Genomic DNA, 17,697 nt, shown 5'->3' on the forward strand with positions numbered 1-17,697 from the left:
AGATTGCATGATCTGTCACTTTTTATACTCCACATTCTCAGTTTCTGCAGAGGGGAGGGGGAAACTTAGATTTCATTAGGCAATATTCTGAATGATCGGTTTGGACTGAACTCTTTCCCCGTTTTTTCTCCCATCGGTTGAGATCTCCTGATCAGACCCTTTTTTGAAAGTTAGGCAGGAAGATACCAGGCCAACCCTCCTTGATCACAATCATCTGCCATCTTCATTGATAACTTATCGATACCATCTAAATCCATCTTGTGTTTTTCTCTATATAAAAAACTTTTTGTAAAATGATCTAAGTAACAGAAACTTTACTTTCTGTCGGGGTTCTTCTTCTTTTACTCTAACATGCTAGCTTTCTATGGGAAGGGGTTTTGTTTTTCGGAATGGGGGAGCATCCAAACTCGATATATATATATATATAATGAAAAAGTGTGTGTATCTCTCACTCTCTGTGTAGTGAGAGATATAGATACTATAGATAGGCAAGAGAACTGAAGGTGGGTATGATCAAGCCAACTTTAATTCCAGCTCTGGGCAAAGCAGGTTTTAAAAGCACTACCGAAACTTGGAGAACTGATGGCCAGAGACAATAGGGAGATGTGTGCAACATAGGCGTTAAACAATCCGTGTATCTGAAGAAGTGTGCTTGCACACGAAAGCTCATACCAAGAACTAACTTAGTTGGTCTTTAAGGTGCTACTGGAAGGAATTTTTTTGTTTTGACTATGGCAGACCAACACGGCTACCTATCTGTAACTCATATTATTATTATTGTTGTTGTTGTTATTTCAAATGGAAGCCAAGGCAGCCAGCCTTCAAAACTGATGAAATAGCTTAGTCGGCAGATGCACGAGGTTCTTTGATCTCAGGGCGGAAATATTCCCGCTGCGTTGCAGAATCTCAGCCCCGGGAGGGAGGGGGGAAGCGCGGCAGAGGCGGAGGCATGAATGACCTAGTGCGCACGCGCGGCGTCACGTGACCGTCCCCACCTTTCCAACATGGCGGCGCCCAGTTCCTCCGTCCGGGCGCTTCACCTCCTGCAGGTAACGGGGCTTAGGAAGTGCAGGGAGGGAGGAACGGCGCTCCGGGTCGCGGTCCCTTCTTGGAGGGAGCGAAAGGCGGGGTCCGAGGGGCAGCTGTCGCGTGTCCTGCCCCCCATGGCTGCGTTTTCCGGCACCGGGAGCCGCTGTGGCGAAAGTGCGGTCGAGGTTGGGGGCGGTGTTCTGGATTCGAATCCCGCCACGCGGCCGCGGTGCTTGCGGGGCGAAAGTGGGCGAGTCGCCGCCTTAGAGTCAGGGGGGGATAGTGGTTGTTTAGTTGTGTCCGCCTCTTCGTGACCCCCTGGACCAGAGCACGCCAGGCACTCCTGTCTTCCACTGCCTCCTGCAGTTTGGTCAAACTCACGCTGGTAGCTTCAAGAACACTGTCCCACCATCTCGTCCTCTGTCGCCCCCTTCTCCTTGTGCTCTCCATCTTTCCCAACATCAGGGTCTTTTCCAGGGAGTCTTCTCTTCTCATGTGGTGGCCAAAACATTGGAGCCTCAGCTTCAGGATCTGTCCTTCCAGTGAGCACTCAGGGCTGATTTCCTTCAGAATGGAGAGGTTTGATCTTCTTGCAGTCCATGGGACTCTCAAGAGTCTCCTGCAGCACCAGAATTCAAAAGCATCCATTCTTCGGCGATCAGCCTTCTTTATGGTCCAGCTCTCACTTCCATACATCACTACTGGGGAAACCATAGCTTCAACTATACGGACCTTTGTTGGCAAGGTGATGTCTCTGCTTTTTAAGACGCTGTCTAGGTTTGTCATCGCCTTTCTCCCAAGGAGCAGGCGTCTTTTAATTTCGTGACTGCTGTCACCATCTGCAGTGATCATGGAGCCCAAGAAGGTAAAATCCCTCCATTTCTTCCCCATCTATTTGCCAGGAGGTGATGGGCCCAGTGGCCATGATCTTCATTTTTTTGATGTTGAGCTTCAGACCATATTTCGCGCTCTCCTCTTTCACCCTCAATAAAAGGTTCTTTAATTCTTCCTCACTTTCTGCCATCAAGGTTGTGTCACGTGGAAAATGAAAAAGAGTGTGTGTACCTCTATCTCTGTGTGTATAATATTTTTATACCACATTTTCCTTCCAGGGAGCTCAAGGTGGCGTACATGGCTCTCCTATTCCTTTTAATACTCACAACAAGACTGTGAGGTAGACTAGGTAGCGAAGAGATGGTGACTGGCCCAGCGTCATCCAGTGAACTTCATAGCTGAGTGGAGATTCAAACCCTGCCCCCCCCCCAGGTTCCATGCTTGCAAGTCGTAAAGTGGTATACATGGTACAGAGAAAAATAAAATGTTCACTCTCTCTCCCCCGCCCCCTTAATCTACTGTGTAGAATCACAGAATTGTAGCATTGGAATGGACCCTGAAGTACGGAAGCTGTACTACCCAGGACAGGATGGGGTTGTGCAGGGTTGTTAAGGCAGCAGAGAGCATTGTTGGCTGCCCACTCTCCACCTTAGAGCAGATTTATGCCACAAGGTGCCATAGGAAGGCACTGGACATAGTAAAAGATCCATCGCATCCTGGTCACTGTCTCTTCGAGCTCTTGCCATCGGGACAGAGATACAGGTCGATGAAGACAAGAACGAGCCATCTTAAGAACAGCTTCTTCTCCAGAGCGATCTCGGCCCTGAATGGGAAGCCCGGACTTTGAAAGTCATCTAATCTCCCTTGCTGTATTATACTGTATTGTTTAATTAGTGTTTTTATGGAGCAGTCAAGTAATTTCGTTGTCCCCGATGGGGGCAATGACAATAAAGATATTATTATTATTATTATTATTATGGTCATCTGGTCCCACCCTCTGCAATGGAGGAGGAATATTTTAGCCCAAGGTGAGGCTCAAACCCATGACCCCGACATTAAGAGCCTCATGCTCTGCTGACAGGGTTTTATTATTATTTTGTGTGAGGGGCTTCTGGTCTCCTGTTAGGGACCCCCTTCCTCCCCACCCTCGGCCATGTGTAGTTGGAGCGGAGTTTCATAGACATCTATGTTAATAGAAAACTGCCCAACGGTGGATAACCTCATTTTGTAAGCAGGGTCTCAATAATAATAATAATAATAATAATAATAATAATAATTTATTTATACCCTGCCCATCTGGCTGGGTTTCCCCAGCCACTCTGGGTGGCTCCCCAGCCACTTTTATCATCTGAGCAGCCCAGTACCTCCATACAACGTTGCCAAGGCTTGTGATGCTAACACAGGGGTTTGAGTTCATCCCCAGAGGTGCACTCCAATGTCTCTTGAAACAGACAGATGCTAGCAATTTATTCCTGACAGTTTTTGGTAGATTGGCGATGGTGGTGGTAGTGGGAGTAAACAGTAACAACAGTACCTTCTGACTGTTCAAAGTGTCTGCTGTATATAAGGGTGCAGTTGTGCAGGGGTTGTACTTACTAAGCAAATTCCAGGGGTTTGGACTAAATGACCGCCGTGGTCCTTTCCAGTTCTACAATTCTATGATTCTGTGAAAGAACATTAAGAGCATTGCAAGAAAGAGCCCATCGTCAGGGATTTGCAAAACTAACTTTGGTGCCTGTAAGTCTAAATGCCTAAGCATCCTTTCTCTTCTTCTTGTCCATTCAACAGCTAGTGGCTGCCTGAGTACAGACTGCTAGCATTCCCTTTCCCCTCCAAGTCCTCTATCTCTCATCGGCTCACAAAACGCAGGCTGCAAGGTTGCCACCTGGCTTTTTAAAAACTGCACAAACAACGTCAGCCAATTTTGTGTTTTTATCTTGTATTTTTATCCTCTGAACTGCCTTGAGACCTTTGAATAAAAAAATTGGTATACAAATTTAATTAATTAACAACAACAACAACATGGTGCTGTTTTTAATTAGTCTCAATGCCAGGGATGACTGGAGCGTATTAGGATGGCTCATTAGTGCCTCTTTTCTATCAGAGAAGCGTCTTTGGAGTGGAGATCAGAAACCCAGCTGCACTCCAGCTACCAAGCTTTACCTATTGTTTTGTTGCTGGTGGTAGCAGACAGGAAGCTTCAAAATTGGGCATTTCAGGGGCAAGGTGTTGGTGGCATTGGTTCCAAAGCTTTGCAGATACCCTGAGGGGCCTGTTACACCATACGGAAACTTATATAGAAAAAAATGACTATTTTGTCCAATATTGGCAAAAACAAGGGGCTTAATTATCCCTAACTGCAATCTTTGGGATTGCAGGTATGAGCACCAAACAAGATTTCTGCTCTACGTCGACTGTGTCCTGAACAGGAACACTCCTCTTTGTGGTTAGAATATGCTGTGATATTTTGCTGTGATTCTTCATTTGTTCCTTGTGAAACGAAGCGAGTAGTTGGGTGCCTGTCAATTTGGGAGTGAAGCATCCTCTAAAAGATAAGGTAGCGGTTTCAACAAAGTCAGGGGACTCCCCAGGTACCAGAATTAGTTTGAAAAGAGAAAGAAACCCTAGCAATGGCCTAACAAGGGCTTATGAGTTTCCAGGACCTACAGAATATTGAGGGCAGCTGACCTGTGGCCTGTTGGGTGGGGAAGAGAAAGAATGAGAAAGAATAGCTTTTGGTAAGTACAGTGGTACCTCGGGTTAAGTACTTAATTCGTTCTGGAGGTCCGTACTTAACCTGAAACTGTTCTTAACCTGAAGCACCACTTTAGCTCATGGGGCCTCCTGCTGCCGCTGCACCGCCGGAGCACAATTTCTGTTCTCATCCTGAAGCAAAGTTCTTAACCTGAAGCACTATTTCTGGGTTAGCGGAGTCTGTAACCTGAAGCGTATGTAACCTGAAGCGTATGTAACCCGAGGTACCACTGTATAGTGATTCTGAAGTGAGAATTACAAGTAAAGGGATCTGTGCACCAAGGGTTTAAAAAACCTCTCCCTGCATGCTGTTTGTGGTAGTTTTAGCAGTATGTATTCAGCAGTATTCTTATTTGCCAGAAACACCTGCTACATGTGCTATAAAGTACTAAGTTTTACGAATATCAGCCAGTCACAAACATGAGTCATCTGGTACTTCGTAGCACATTGGGGGAAGAGTTTGTTTGGTGGGGTGTAGAAAAATAAATAGCAGTATCCTCCCACTCTAAACTCCTGAAACCTCCTACCCCTATGAGTCTTAAATTACAAGGTTCCTTTTTTGCAGCGGTCAATTTCTGAACAAGAGCACTCCTATTAAGGGGCTTGGAACACATTGGACACACCTTTAGTTGCAGGACCCCAATCCACCTCTCTCTTTTAATACTGAGCTTCAGTCATGTTATGCTTGTCATTTTGGAAACAAAATGGGGCCAGCCAAAAATCAGGTGGTAGTTTCTGCATTTTCAGAAGACAACTCAGTTAAAGCAAAAGTGGCTCCATAGATCCGTGAAATGTTGAATGTGTCAAATAGGGAAGGCAGTTGCTCTGCTTCAGCCCCTGACGGCATCTTAGCAGTAACTATTAGGTTGCCATTATGTTAAAAATGTTCCTCGCAGAACTTATAGGACAAGGTTTCAGCAGTGGAGGAAAGGAGTAGTGTTCAGGTTCGAGATTGGCAGATTCAAACATAAGCCTTTAGTAGTCTTGCATCCTGTTGTTGTTGTTGTTTAGTCGTGTCCGCCTCTGTGACCCCCTGGACCAGAGCACGCCAGGCACTCCTGTCTTCCACTGCCTCCCGCAGTTTGGTCAAACTCATGCTGGTAGCTTCGAGAACACTATCCAACCATCTCGTCCTCTGTCGTCCCCTTCTCCTTGTGCCCTCCATCTTTCCCAACATCAAGGTCTTTTCCAGGGAGTCTTCTCTTCTCATGAGGTGGCCAAAGTCTTGGAGCCTCAGCTTCAGGATCTGTCCTTCCAGTGAGCGTCTTGCATCCTAATCCCACATAAATGTGCATAGAAATGAGTCATTTATTTTTATAGGACTTAATTCCATGTAAGTGAGCCTAATCTTTCACTCCTAGTCCTAAACACTTATTGCTAGTTTCCTCATCTACAAATATCACGGAAACATCTGGGTTTATAGTGACGCAGTACCAAAGTGTTTGATATTCCCCACTCTAAATCCCTTTTTCTTAGCATACCAAGTGGCTTCAAAGCAAAATGTCTATCAATGAAAATTAAATTTCTGGTGTTTTCTCACACCCATGTGTAAAGCCAAAAGGGTGTTGAAGTCCTCTGTCTTCCATTGTGAAGCAGCTGCCAGGATCTAAAATAAAAATATATAAAATATTGATAAAGTTTGGTGTCCTGTTGTTTGCATAACTTCCTAGATTTCTCTGGCAAACAGATGTTTCTGTGCTTGAATGCCTGCTGGAAAATGCTCAAATTTGGGCTTCGTCAAACATGTTGTTGGGGAAGGGAGTTTCAAAGTCACTGAAAATGAAAGCCCTTGCTAATCAAACCTTGGTGGTACAGAGGCTACCATCAAGCAGTTGGCCTATTTGCTATAATGGTAAGTCCCAAAGTGTTCTAGAAAGCATAGTTTAAAACAATCAGAATTGTTCATGAATGGCAGTAGGAACACAGTGTGTCCTGTTCCAGAGAATCACCCTGTTGAAAAGCGGTTGCTGCATTCTGCACTACCTTTAAGTCACTGATTCTGCAGTTTGAAAATATTTAATAATTGGTACAGAAAAAGTGAATAAAGCTTCTGAGACATTTCTCAGAATAACTTGCCAGGGAGTATATTTCCTCCTTAAAACTTAGTTGGTTTACACTTCCAAACAGTATTTCTAGTTTCAGATATAGATGAAGTTTAAACCATTGTCAAAGATGTGCATGTAGAAGATTTTGCTGTAATTTCCAAATTATTTTGAGTGGTTTGTAGGCATGTGTAAGAAGCAGATAGACGTAAGTACAGCGTTTCTGAATTTAACCAAATGTCCATTTACTGTGTAATCCTTCGCATGTTCACTCTGAAGAAAATCCCATTTAGTTCAGCACCACTTACTTTGAAGTGCCTTTTAAAATCATTTTATCCACTGCAGGCAGCTGATGGCTTCTGGAAATCTTACATGAAGGGAGTTAAGAAACTGGAGCATCCTCCACATGCAGATACAGGCTTTATATATTTATACAGGGATAGGATTCTCTAGGCTCTATTAGGAGATTTATGTATTTTTGTGAATTTCCCTTTAGTGTGTTGGAACCCACAAAATGGGTCACACTTCTTAAGCTGGGTCTTATCAGTGGTATCACCACTATTTTAATTTGTTTGCTTGTTTAGAAGAGAAGGGCAGAAGAGAAAAAAGGAGAAAAAAAGGAGGGATGTGCAGAGGAGGGGGAGAATATTACCTAAGCATATGGTAAAATTTTGAAATGGTGCCAGGGAAATATTGGAGGTTGCTGATCTAGTATCACTTTTCCTTGTTCTTTGCTCTCAGTCTTCACAATCTGTATAAAGTGTTTTTTACATGGGTTTAAACTACTGCACTGTAATATGTGAATTGCCCTGAGCTTCTGTTGAGATTGTGTATCAAATAGGGTTTAAAATAAGCAAGAATACAAATGTTTTATAAACATTACAAATATTATTTCTATTATTATTTCCCTGACTTAATAGTGCTAATGGGTATTTGATGCAGTTAACTGACAAGTTTAAATAGATTTAACAATGCAGTCCTAAAGAAATCTACTCAAAAGTAAGTCCCATTGACTTACCGTGCAATCCTAACCTTCTATGTCAGTCCTACTGAATTCGATGGGTAAGTGGAGTTAAGATTGCAGCCTTATTCTCAGGTATAACATATGCTGAGCTTGTGTGCGTGATTTACTTGAGCTGCAGGCTGCATTCAAACCTAGTTCTACTCAGAGAAGGCCCATTGAAATGCATGGACACAGCTTACTTGCATTCGTTAATTTCAGCGGGTCTGCTCTGAGTAGCACTGGCTTACAACCACTATGTTTGCTAGCACATCCAGACTTCACGTTCTTCAGTTCAAGGTAAGAGTTTGCACACAGGTTTCTCTCTCCCCCCCCCCCCAACGCGCTCTTTCCTTCGGTCTCCGGGCAGTTTCTCTTTGTCTGACTGATTTGGAAATTCATAACTAGCAAACCAACTAAAAACATGTGGAACTCTGTGGCTCAAATTATAGCTAAGTAACAATAAGGGGGAAGTCTAAGCATGATCCTTCTCCATTTCCTGAGTTGCTGCCGCCTCATTAATCAGGGCTCAAGTGGTATAAGCGGAGCAGCTTGCTTTGTCGCTGGCGCAGCGGCTTCTTCGTCCCCTTCCCCACCCCCTGTGTGCCTTCACAGTGGGGAAAACTAGAGAGGGAAACCATCAATCTTTCTTGTCGCACATGTCAGCAGCGATCCGCTCCTCTCTTCCTGCGTTCTTTCTCTCTCCTGCTCGCTTGCATACATGTGAGCATGCACACACACAAACACACCTGTATTTAAAATTAGCTTTGCGACCTTATCGTTTCCTTACCTGCTCTCTTTAAACAGATGGGTAGAACTGTAAACTGGAATCTTCTACTCCAAAGTGCAAACACGTCCAAAGAAAAGGCTTCAGAGCCAGCTAACGCTGACTTAACTTGACAGTTAGCAGCAAGTGCGCCATAGCTGTATTTCATAACATGATTTCAAAAAGAAAAGGGGGGGGGGAGATTGGAACAATTTGTTTAATCTGCACGTTAATGGCCCTATTGCTATGGCTGCCTAGCAATACTAAGGTTCTCAAAATCTGTATGTTAGATCTTTTGATTATTCCCAACTAAATTCCACACCTTTTTTTATATTGCTTGTAAAGATGAATAAATAAGAAATGTGCAAAGGCAATAGTGTAGTTGACACCTGTTCCACCCCCCTGTTTCTGTGCTTGTATCTACTGTGATTCAAAAATGTAAGCAGGCAAAGCTTTCTTCGTGTGGAAAACATAGAGGGGAAAGTGTCAGGTGCCAAATTTCTGTGTTAGATTCTTAATAGCTCAGAAGCTGAGCCAGTTAAAAAAGCAGAGTTGGAAGCCCAGTACAAGGACTGGGAAGCCATCCAGTAGAAACAACTGGCGCACCACACCTGAGGACTGTCGTACAATGGAAGTGAGGCTTACTGGTGTCTTCTAGAAACCACTTTTCCTCACTCCACAGAATTATGTTGTGGAGCTCATAACATATACAAGTGGAACCTGCAACAAAATACAGTGGTACCTCTGGTTAAGAACTTAATTCGTTCTGGAGGTCCGTTCTTAACCTGAAACTGTTCTTAACGTGAAGTACCGCTTTAGCTAATGGGGCTTCCTGCTGCTGCGGTGCCACTGTGGCGCAATTTCTGTTCTCATCCTGAAGCAAAGTTCTTGACCCGAGGTACTATTTCTGGGTTAGCGGAGTCTGTAACCTGAAGCGTCTGTAACCTGAGGTACCACTGTATTGTTGTGCAGAGTGGTCAGGGTTCCAGCCAGCCAGCCAGCCAGCCAGCCAGCCCACCGTTAATGATACTCCATTACATTTCTCTTCCATTCTTTTTCCATTTTCCTTTCCACATCCTCCAGTCAGCCTTCCATTCCTACCAGGTATTCTTAACCCTCCACAGTAGGCTGTTTTGCATCTCTCCCCTCTCTTTTAGGGTTCTTTTATTCTGCATATATGTACTTCTGCAAAGCTTTGAGGTTTTCCCAAGCCTGTTGATCTTGTAAGTGGCTGGTGCCGTTTTGCCTATATTATCTGCACTCAGATAATGAATTTGTTGCTCTTATATAGGATCTTATGCCCTTGTTTCCAGCAAAGGTTGAGGTCTTTTAAGACTGGTCACAAAACCGTACTATGCAGAATTCTGTGATGCTAAGGGATTTTTTCTCTGGACAGACATGGTAATTCCTGAGTGGCTGTAGTCTGAGTTGGCATCTCCTATGGCTTATATTTCTGCCCATTGGGAACTCTTGAGAAACATACTCTTTCTAATCCTTTACTAACTCCAGATCTTTTGAGCATGTGGCTCTGATGTCCTGACCTCAACATTTCAGTCAAGCACATTCCAGCCCTATGATTTCATGACACCAGACTGAACTCCCTGCTATGTTGCCTTCTGACTCTTGCAGGGTGAATAAACAGTGAGCGAAGCCTGTAGCCGGGCAGTGCGGCTTTTAGCACCATGATTTCAGAATTCTTATTTTTAATGAATATTATTTTAAGTTGAAATGGAACGCTTTGTGCAACTCGTATTTTATTATTAATGAGGTATCAAATCCAGAAAAATATTGTGCAATAATAACTGAAGCGTTATAAGCATTTTAAAAAACCATCAGCACAAGGAAAAACTTCATTATTGCATCGTTTTGCCAAAACTATCAATAATCTACCACTTATATTCCCCTCATTACACAATTGTAATGGGGCGATTTGTTAATCTGTTTATATTTCTTTCCTGCATGATTCATTTTGTCTCCCCCGTGCTATAGCATGTGTCAAACACTTTAATATTTAAAATGTTCCACCCGTATTTGTAATTTAAAGTTAAGTTTTGAATCCAGTTCCATCAATTTTGTCACTAGCTACTCTGGCCATTGGGAGTTAATGTGGTGTTGCTCTTTTTGAAATACACAACCTGTTTATTGAATTCCACAACTTGAACCTCTGAGGCTGGAGTTTATGCCCACTCACCTGAAAGTACGCAGAGAAATCTGAGTAGACACGTGTAGGATTGCACTGTTAATCAGACAGTGTGTCATTCAAGCTCTTGGCTCCCATTTGATGAATGGTTACTCTATAAAAAAAACCCCACTGCTTTATCACTGCCATTTATTTTTCTAAGAGGCTTTCATTATCTGCTGACATAATATTTTGTCAACATTTTGTGGATATAACAAAGTAATTTCTTAGCTTACGCTTTCTTTTATCCTTATAAAGTTTTATCTACAGTCAGATAACAGTACAGTTGTGCTGTGTTTGAGCATATGTAATTTCCTTCATCCGTATCCAATTTGAGCTCAGTATTTTTATAAAGGATATAGCGGGTTTGTGGGAAGATGAGGCACCTTGGATACAGATGTATTGTAAATATCGTGCGTGTTCCTACTTGGGCTTATGAGCTTTCTCTGCTACAGCTCTTAATGACTGAATGAGTGAATTGTTTCTCCGATGCAGAGAATCGGGGCCGAGATAGTGATGGCTATTTGGAGGACGTTATAGCGAAAACAAAATTCTCAGTTAGAATCCCTAATAGTGACTTCACCTCTTCCCAGCTTTAAACATCCGCACATGGAAAATATTTTTAATAAAAATTATTTCCAGTTGATTACAGGGTATTGTTGAGGAGTGTTTGAAGTGGAATAGACCAGACTCTGGCAAGCTTAGGATGGAAGAAAGCAAATGTTCTGATTTTAACTAAACTGTGCATATGTGATTCTTTCAATCTCTCTTCCCCCTCAACAACAACAAAAAATTAGTTGTTTCCAGGCATTTAATCATTTCAGTTGTTTCTCTATGAACTCACTCTAAGCGATATATTTTTGTTATTGCTGAAGTATCCCTAATGGGTCACGGTATTCGAGGTGTAGTGCTTGATTGTGCACTTAATGTGATCACTCCTTTTCCGCTTCACATCATACTACACCTTTAATTAGCAAATTGCAAGTGTTCTGCATGTTAAGGAAACCTTGCTGTTTTCTTCAAGATAGCAGGTTTCCCTTTAAAAACAAAACAAAAAAAACACCCAGCATTTTTCTGGTAGGAAAGAAGGCATGTGTCTACCACACAAAAATGCCTTTTACTGAGTCAGGCTATTGATTCATCAAGTTCAGCGATGTCTCTTCTGACCGTTGCTGACTATCCAGGGTCTCTGTCAGAGGGTTTCTCCCTGCCTCTTCTCTCTTTGATTCTGTGACCCTTTTAACTGGAGATATCTGGGACTGAACCCAGCGTCTTCTGAATGCAAAGTGTGTGTGTTTACTGCTGAACCACAGCCGCTCCAGCAACTGCCCACTACTCCGCATGGCAGATTACTTCTGAAATTGGGAGGGTTTCAAAAGCTGCTGGTGGTATGGCATAGGATCTTGCATTTACAAAGTAAATATGAATTTGATGGTGTGTCCTGAGGCACCTCTTCAGGGTAGGATTATGAGCAGAAGCAAGGGTACCCTCTTTTCGTAGCATCAAGTAAAATAACGTCTTTTTCCATATATAAGACTAGGTTTCCGCCCCCCCAAAAAATAATGTCCAAAATTAGGAGGCGCCTTATACATAGATAGTCCCAAGGGTGGATTTTCTTAAATCTGAATCCCTCAAAATAGGGGGCATCTTATAGACGAAAAAATACGGTATGCCCTCTGTCCTGATATAATTTGTGCTTTTTCTCCACTCCTATTCCACAACATTGGCTGCCACATATGGGGAATGCAACACAGCAGGGTGATGATGTTAGACAAATGTGGAGAATTTTTTTTTACTATCCATTACGGAGGAGGTGAATATGACACTGGGGTGCAGTTTTGTGTATCGGCCCTTTTGTTTTTGGAGAAACAGTCTTGGAAGAAGAAGTCTTGCATTTGAACATGAGCTTTGGTTAACAATTGAAAGCGGAAAGTAAAGTTAAATGGGCCACCCAGAAAGTTGCTTTCCTTTTTAGAGATCAATCTGTCAGAGCTCACTTATGATTGATGATTTAAGCGGATTCTTAAAAAAGACGAATACCAAGTTATATCTCGGGGTTTGGTTTTGCTTTATATATATATAAATAAATAACCCACCTTACTGAATAATGTAACTGTTTGGATAGCCATACTTTAGAGTTTCCTTCTTGAGTCAACAAGAATATTTGTCTCCCGTGGGAATAAGGGAGATGGTGAATATCCGAAAAACATTCTGGCATACAGAGAAAGGAAGGACTAGCAAAAAGAAATTGAATAACCAGAGCTGGAAATAATGATATTGCCATTACAGTTTTTTGAGGACATGACAACATTCTTTCTTGAGCGTCAACTATTTTCTATGAAGGTTTTAGCCGAACAATCTCTTCAGCTGTTTTTGAAGTGTATAACCTGATACGGTGAATTCTTACTCAGAGGAAATTTCCACTATCTTCAGCAAGGATTACACACAAGTAACCATGCTTAGATTTGCAGTCTTTGAATAGCAGTACGTAACTGGTATTGTAGCAAACTTCCAGTCTTCCCCTGAGAAGCAGCAGTGGTTTATATTCTTTACAGTTAAGTCTTGCAATTTTGTTTCTGTTCCCACCAGTGCAGCAGTTGGTTTAACAAAAACACAAATCTTCACCACCTAAAGCTGACTGGGAGGTTGTTGTTTTTAAAAAAAATGTTTTTTTAAAAACCATAATGTGCAAGTTGTTACAGTGCTGTCATGATGTTTTACAATATAATAAAAGTTAAAAAGAAAAAGGATGTTGATCAAGGAACTTACAGTCTAAAATTAGAGGGAGGGGTTATGCAGGTAAACAAGATACAGAAATAAGCAAGTACAGAGGCTTTATTTCAGTTGGTGATGAAGGTTGTGGGTTCCAGTAAAAGACTATTTGGGGGAAGAAGTGTGCAGGATTAAGAGGTGGCCCATCCACACTATAAATCTGTATCACTTGTAAATCACTTATTTTTATTTTTTGCTTGCACAAACCATTGACGTTTTTATTAACCACTTGGACATCACTAAAAGGTAGATTGCCAAGATCCCCAGCAATTTTCAACTGTTTGTCTATTATTATTATTATTATTATTATTATTATTAGGGATGCGGGTGGCGCTGTGGGTTAAACCACAGAGCCTAGGACTTGCCAATCAGAAGGTTGGCAGTTCAAATCCCCATGGCGGGGTGAGCTCCCGTTGCTCAGTCCCTGCTCCTGCCAACCTAGCAGTTCGAAAGCACATCAAAGTGCAAGTAGATAAATAGGTACCACTCTGGTGGGAAGGTAAACGGCGTTTCCGCGTGCTTCTCTGGTTGGCCACATGACCCGGAAGCTGTACGCTGGCTCCCTTGGCCAATAAAGCGAGATGAACACCGCAACCCCAGAGTCAGTCACGACCCCTTTACCTTTACCTATTATTATTATTATTATTAATTAAAAATGACTGCATTAGAATAATATATCACAACTTTGTCAAATTGTGGGAGACTGAGCTGCTAGGGCACAATCCAATTTAAAAGCTGCGTAATCAGAGTCCTTTTGAAATGGACAGAAGCTCATGAGCCCCCAAAGTGCTGTGACAGAGTAATTGTAGAGTTTACCGTATGCTCCAATATCCATACTGCCTGTATTTGTCCTGTGTGTTTGCACAGAAAGTTGCAGTTATGTACCTGGGATCTTTCATATGGTTTGGTTCCCTGTGATTGTTTGCTACGCTAATGATTAATTCCATTATGGCTTGGCTCCAGAATAAAGGTCTCAAAAGGATTTTCTCTGGGATTCAACCAACCGGGATCCCTCATCTGGGAAACTACCTTGGCGCTATCACAAGCTGGGTGAAGCTACAGGAAGAAAGCAGCTCCGTATTATACAGCATTGTGGACCTCCACTCCCTCACCATACCAAGGGAACCAACAGTTTTACGCACGAGCATCTTAGACGTCACTGCTGTTCTCCTTGCCTGTGGCATCAGTCCGCAGAAGTGTTTCATTTTCCAACAATCCCAGGTTAGTATCTCCCTCTGGTTCTGCATCTGATTTCAGTGGACAGAGCATAGCTCCACTTACACACACACACACACACACACACACACACACACACGGTTATTATCTATATATGTGCTTTAGAAGTCAAAGCCAGGTTTGGATAATTTTTGAGGATACCTACTGTGGTCAATAGATAAATGAGATGTGAGGTTAAATCACAGAACTTAATAGTTTTGCAGAATTTCCTCCCCCCACCCCATCTTGTGCCCTTTATACAAAAGGGGGAAATCTGGGGTATATTATTTGAATATTGATGTAAACCTCCAAAATGTATTTTGTATAGTTAACTTTTTACCTCTGTCCTCAGTATATTTTATTTTATTGCTATGGCTAGTGGCTGATGCAAATAGAGATTCTTCTGATCTGCTCTGGGCTAGATGCAGGTTAGAATTTTGAAAACCTCCCTGCCTTAACTGGCGAGAGGAGCCTGCCAGCTCTATTTTGAAATGAGACCTTCTGTGAGAGAACTCCATTGGCTCAGTTGCTGATGAATTAACAGGATGTGTAAGGGCGCTCTGACTGTTTTGTTTCGTTTCATTGAAAAGTCGGCATCCAGAGCTTAGGGACAGATGTTAATGGAAAGAGTGGAACAAAGTCAGCAGTACCATTGAGTGTTGATCAGATGTCTGAACAGTATGTGAGTCTGTCTGCATGAGTAGTATGTCAATGAGAAAGTGAGAGAGCGAGGGAAGAGGGTATGAATGAAGAGAGGATATTAAACACAAGAAAGCACATTGGCAAATTGGCATAACTCTCCATTTGCTAGTTTTGTTTATTTAATTCCTTGGACACTCTTAGTTCTTAGTGTGGATTTACAACAACCATAACAATTTCTAACAGCTGCAAAATTAATAACTGAATGGTATGTGATTGCTTTTAAAAGGTTTTAGGTGTTCTAAATGTATTGAATGGGTTTGAACTGTTTTTAATAATAATAATATAATAATAATATCTTTATTGTCATTGCCCCCTTCGGGGACAACGAAATTACTTGACTGCTCCATAAAAACACTAATTAAACAATACAGTATAATACAGCAAGGGAGATTAGATGACTTTCAAAGTCCATATTTAAATGTTTTAAATATGCGTTTTAAAAACTTGGTCTCCTTTAATCTTTTAATGTTTACCGCCCTGGACTCCTCTGGGAGGAAGAATAGGGTACAAATGTAATAAATGCAATAAATAATAATCATGGTTTAAAGAACTGACCCAACACCCGTGAATAAAACCAATAAAGGATACAACTAAAATACATCAGAACAAAAACCCTGCGACATTTGATTTCATATTAAATGTATTGCGCTATAAGAGAGGGAAGGAAAGTTAACTTATATGGGACACAAAGGACTCTACTAAATGGAGAACATCTAGCCTAATTCAGCCAAAAGATGTTATACACTAGAGAATAAACAGATCAGCCAAACTGTACTGTATTGCCATAATGTTTCAAAACTTTTATTTTATTTTAGAACTTAACAATGTATTCATAATATTTACCTGTTTACAAATGTATAAGGAGAGTCCTTTGGGAGCCACTGCATTGGCACTCAGAAGCAAAGTTTTCCTCTTTCTGAGTCCAAATTAAAATTGCAAAATTGGCACACTTTCTAGGTAAAGGGTGTCACCTTCCAAAGAGAGATTCCAGGCATCAGGAAAATGTTAGTCGTCTTGTTTGCTCCTGTTGGCGAACATCAACCATCAGTCAGTTGGCTTGATAAATGAGATCACTCGGCAGCTGCAATAAGACCTTCTATTTAACTATTACTGTCATCTCCCATCTACATTGTTTTTCAGAGGCAGGGAATTGCTGGCCCTGGGGGCCTCCCAATCGGGACTGCAGCTCTCCCCCCCCCATAGCAATTAGTTCTAATAGAAGGCTGTTTTCAAATGTAATTGCTGCATGGGGCAAGGACGATCTTTGTGGAGATTATCTGGGGAGGGAGGACTATAGCAGATAAACAGTGTGGTGGCCTCCCAGCAGCTGAGTCACTGCTGCTTACCAGTAAGGAAAGGGGCAAGGCAGCGGGGAGCTGGGAGTGGTGCAGCAGCTGCAGCAGAAACAACCTGCTGCTACTGCTGGTGTGTTTGCACCATGCTGACCTCCCTGCCAAATTGCCCCTCCCACACTCCTTCCCAATAAGCAGCAGCGACTCAGCTGTTGGGAGGTCAGGTGAGCATCACTGTGCTTTCCACTACTGTGGTAGCGTTAACCCTCGCAAGCTGCATTCTCCACAGAAATCTCCCTCACACAGCAATTGTTCTTGCAGGCGTGGGGAGTGAGAATCTGCATGTATGTGTGTTGTGTGGGAATGTAAGGATGTTTGTGAGTAAGGGAATGAATGGTCTCCGTTGTGTGTGTTAGGTGGGAGAATGCATGTGAGAATGTGTGAGATAACTGTTAGGATATTTCCGTTCCACCTTAAAAGGGAGCAGGCTTTGTGAGTCACAGAGTCTGCGTATTTCCTGTTCACAGGAAGTTTATGTTTTGTACATTGCTTTCGTTTTCCTCTCTGTGCCTGAGACATCGAAGCAGGCAGTCATGTTTTCTCTTTGTTCTGACCAACGCTGAATAAATTTGTAAATATGCTCTCCTGCGTGCATCTTTCGCTGTACGAACTCTGCTGCACGAGCCCTGGAATGTGGCAAGCTATTTCTGAAGCTCGTGTCGCTAATTGACTGATACTGTATCTACGGGAGATCGATGGATCGTCCGGAATCGACATGGGGTCATGATGGCCTTTGTCTCCCTGGCAGTATCCCAACAATAACATGGTGGGAGTGGCCCTGCCCACTTTTGCATTTGTCCCGCCCATCACTAGCACAGACCACCCCACCCCCCGAGAAGTAGGCACAAGGGAATGTGTCTCTCAGGCTGGATAAGTGTTGCCCGTCCCTGACACACAGAGCTGTGGGCCGAATGTTGAGCTTCAGTCTAGATTGAGAACTCACATGAAGCTTGGTGACTGACCTCAGGCCAGAATTGTGGGGAGGTAAAATGTATACTGTCCTGAGCATCTTGGAGGAAGGGTGAGACACACATGTTAAAATCTTTCAAGGC

At 42.6% G+C, this 17,697-nt stretch overlaps 1 protein-coding gene across 2 annotated transcripts in view; it reads left to right on the forward strand.

Moving 5' to 3' along the window:
• The first annotated feature begins 987 nt into the window (after positions 1-987).
• WARS2 (tryptophanyl tRNA synthetase 2, mitochondrial) overlaps positions 988-17,697 on the forward strand; it is a 28,168-nt gene continuing 11,458 nt past the window's right edge. Inside the window, exons 1-2 of one of the 2 annotated variants that reach the window (XM_083481944.1) lie at positions 988-1,049; positions 14,340-14,597. In XM_083481944.1, coding sequence (XP_083338070.1) covers positions 1,005-1,049; positions 14,340-14,597 — 303 coding nt within the window. In that variant the 5' untranslated portion in view covers positions 988-1,004. Of the gene's footprint in view, positions 1,050-7,902; positions 7,960-14,339; positions 14,598-17,697 lie in introns of those variants that run through there. The other variant, XM_083481945.1, reaches the window with a different exon arrangement.

Source organism: Podarcis liolepis (assembly GCF_965112155.1).
Source record: "Podarcis liolepis genome assembly, chromosome: 17".
Taxonomy (NCBI): domain Eukaryota; kingdom Metazoa; phylum Chordata; class Lepidosauria; order Squamata; family Lacertidae; genus Podarcis; species Podarcis liolepis.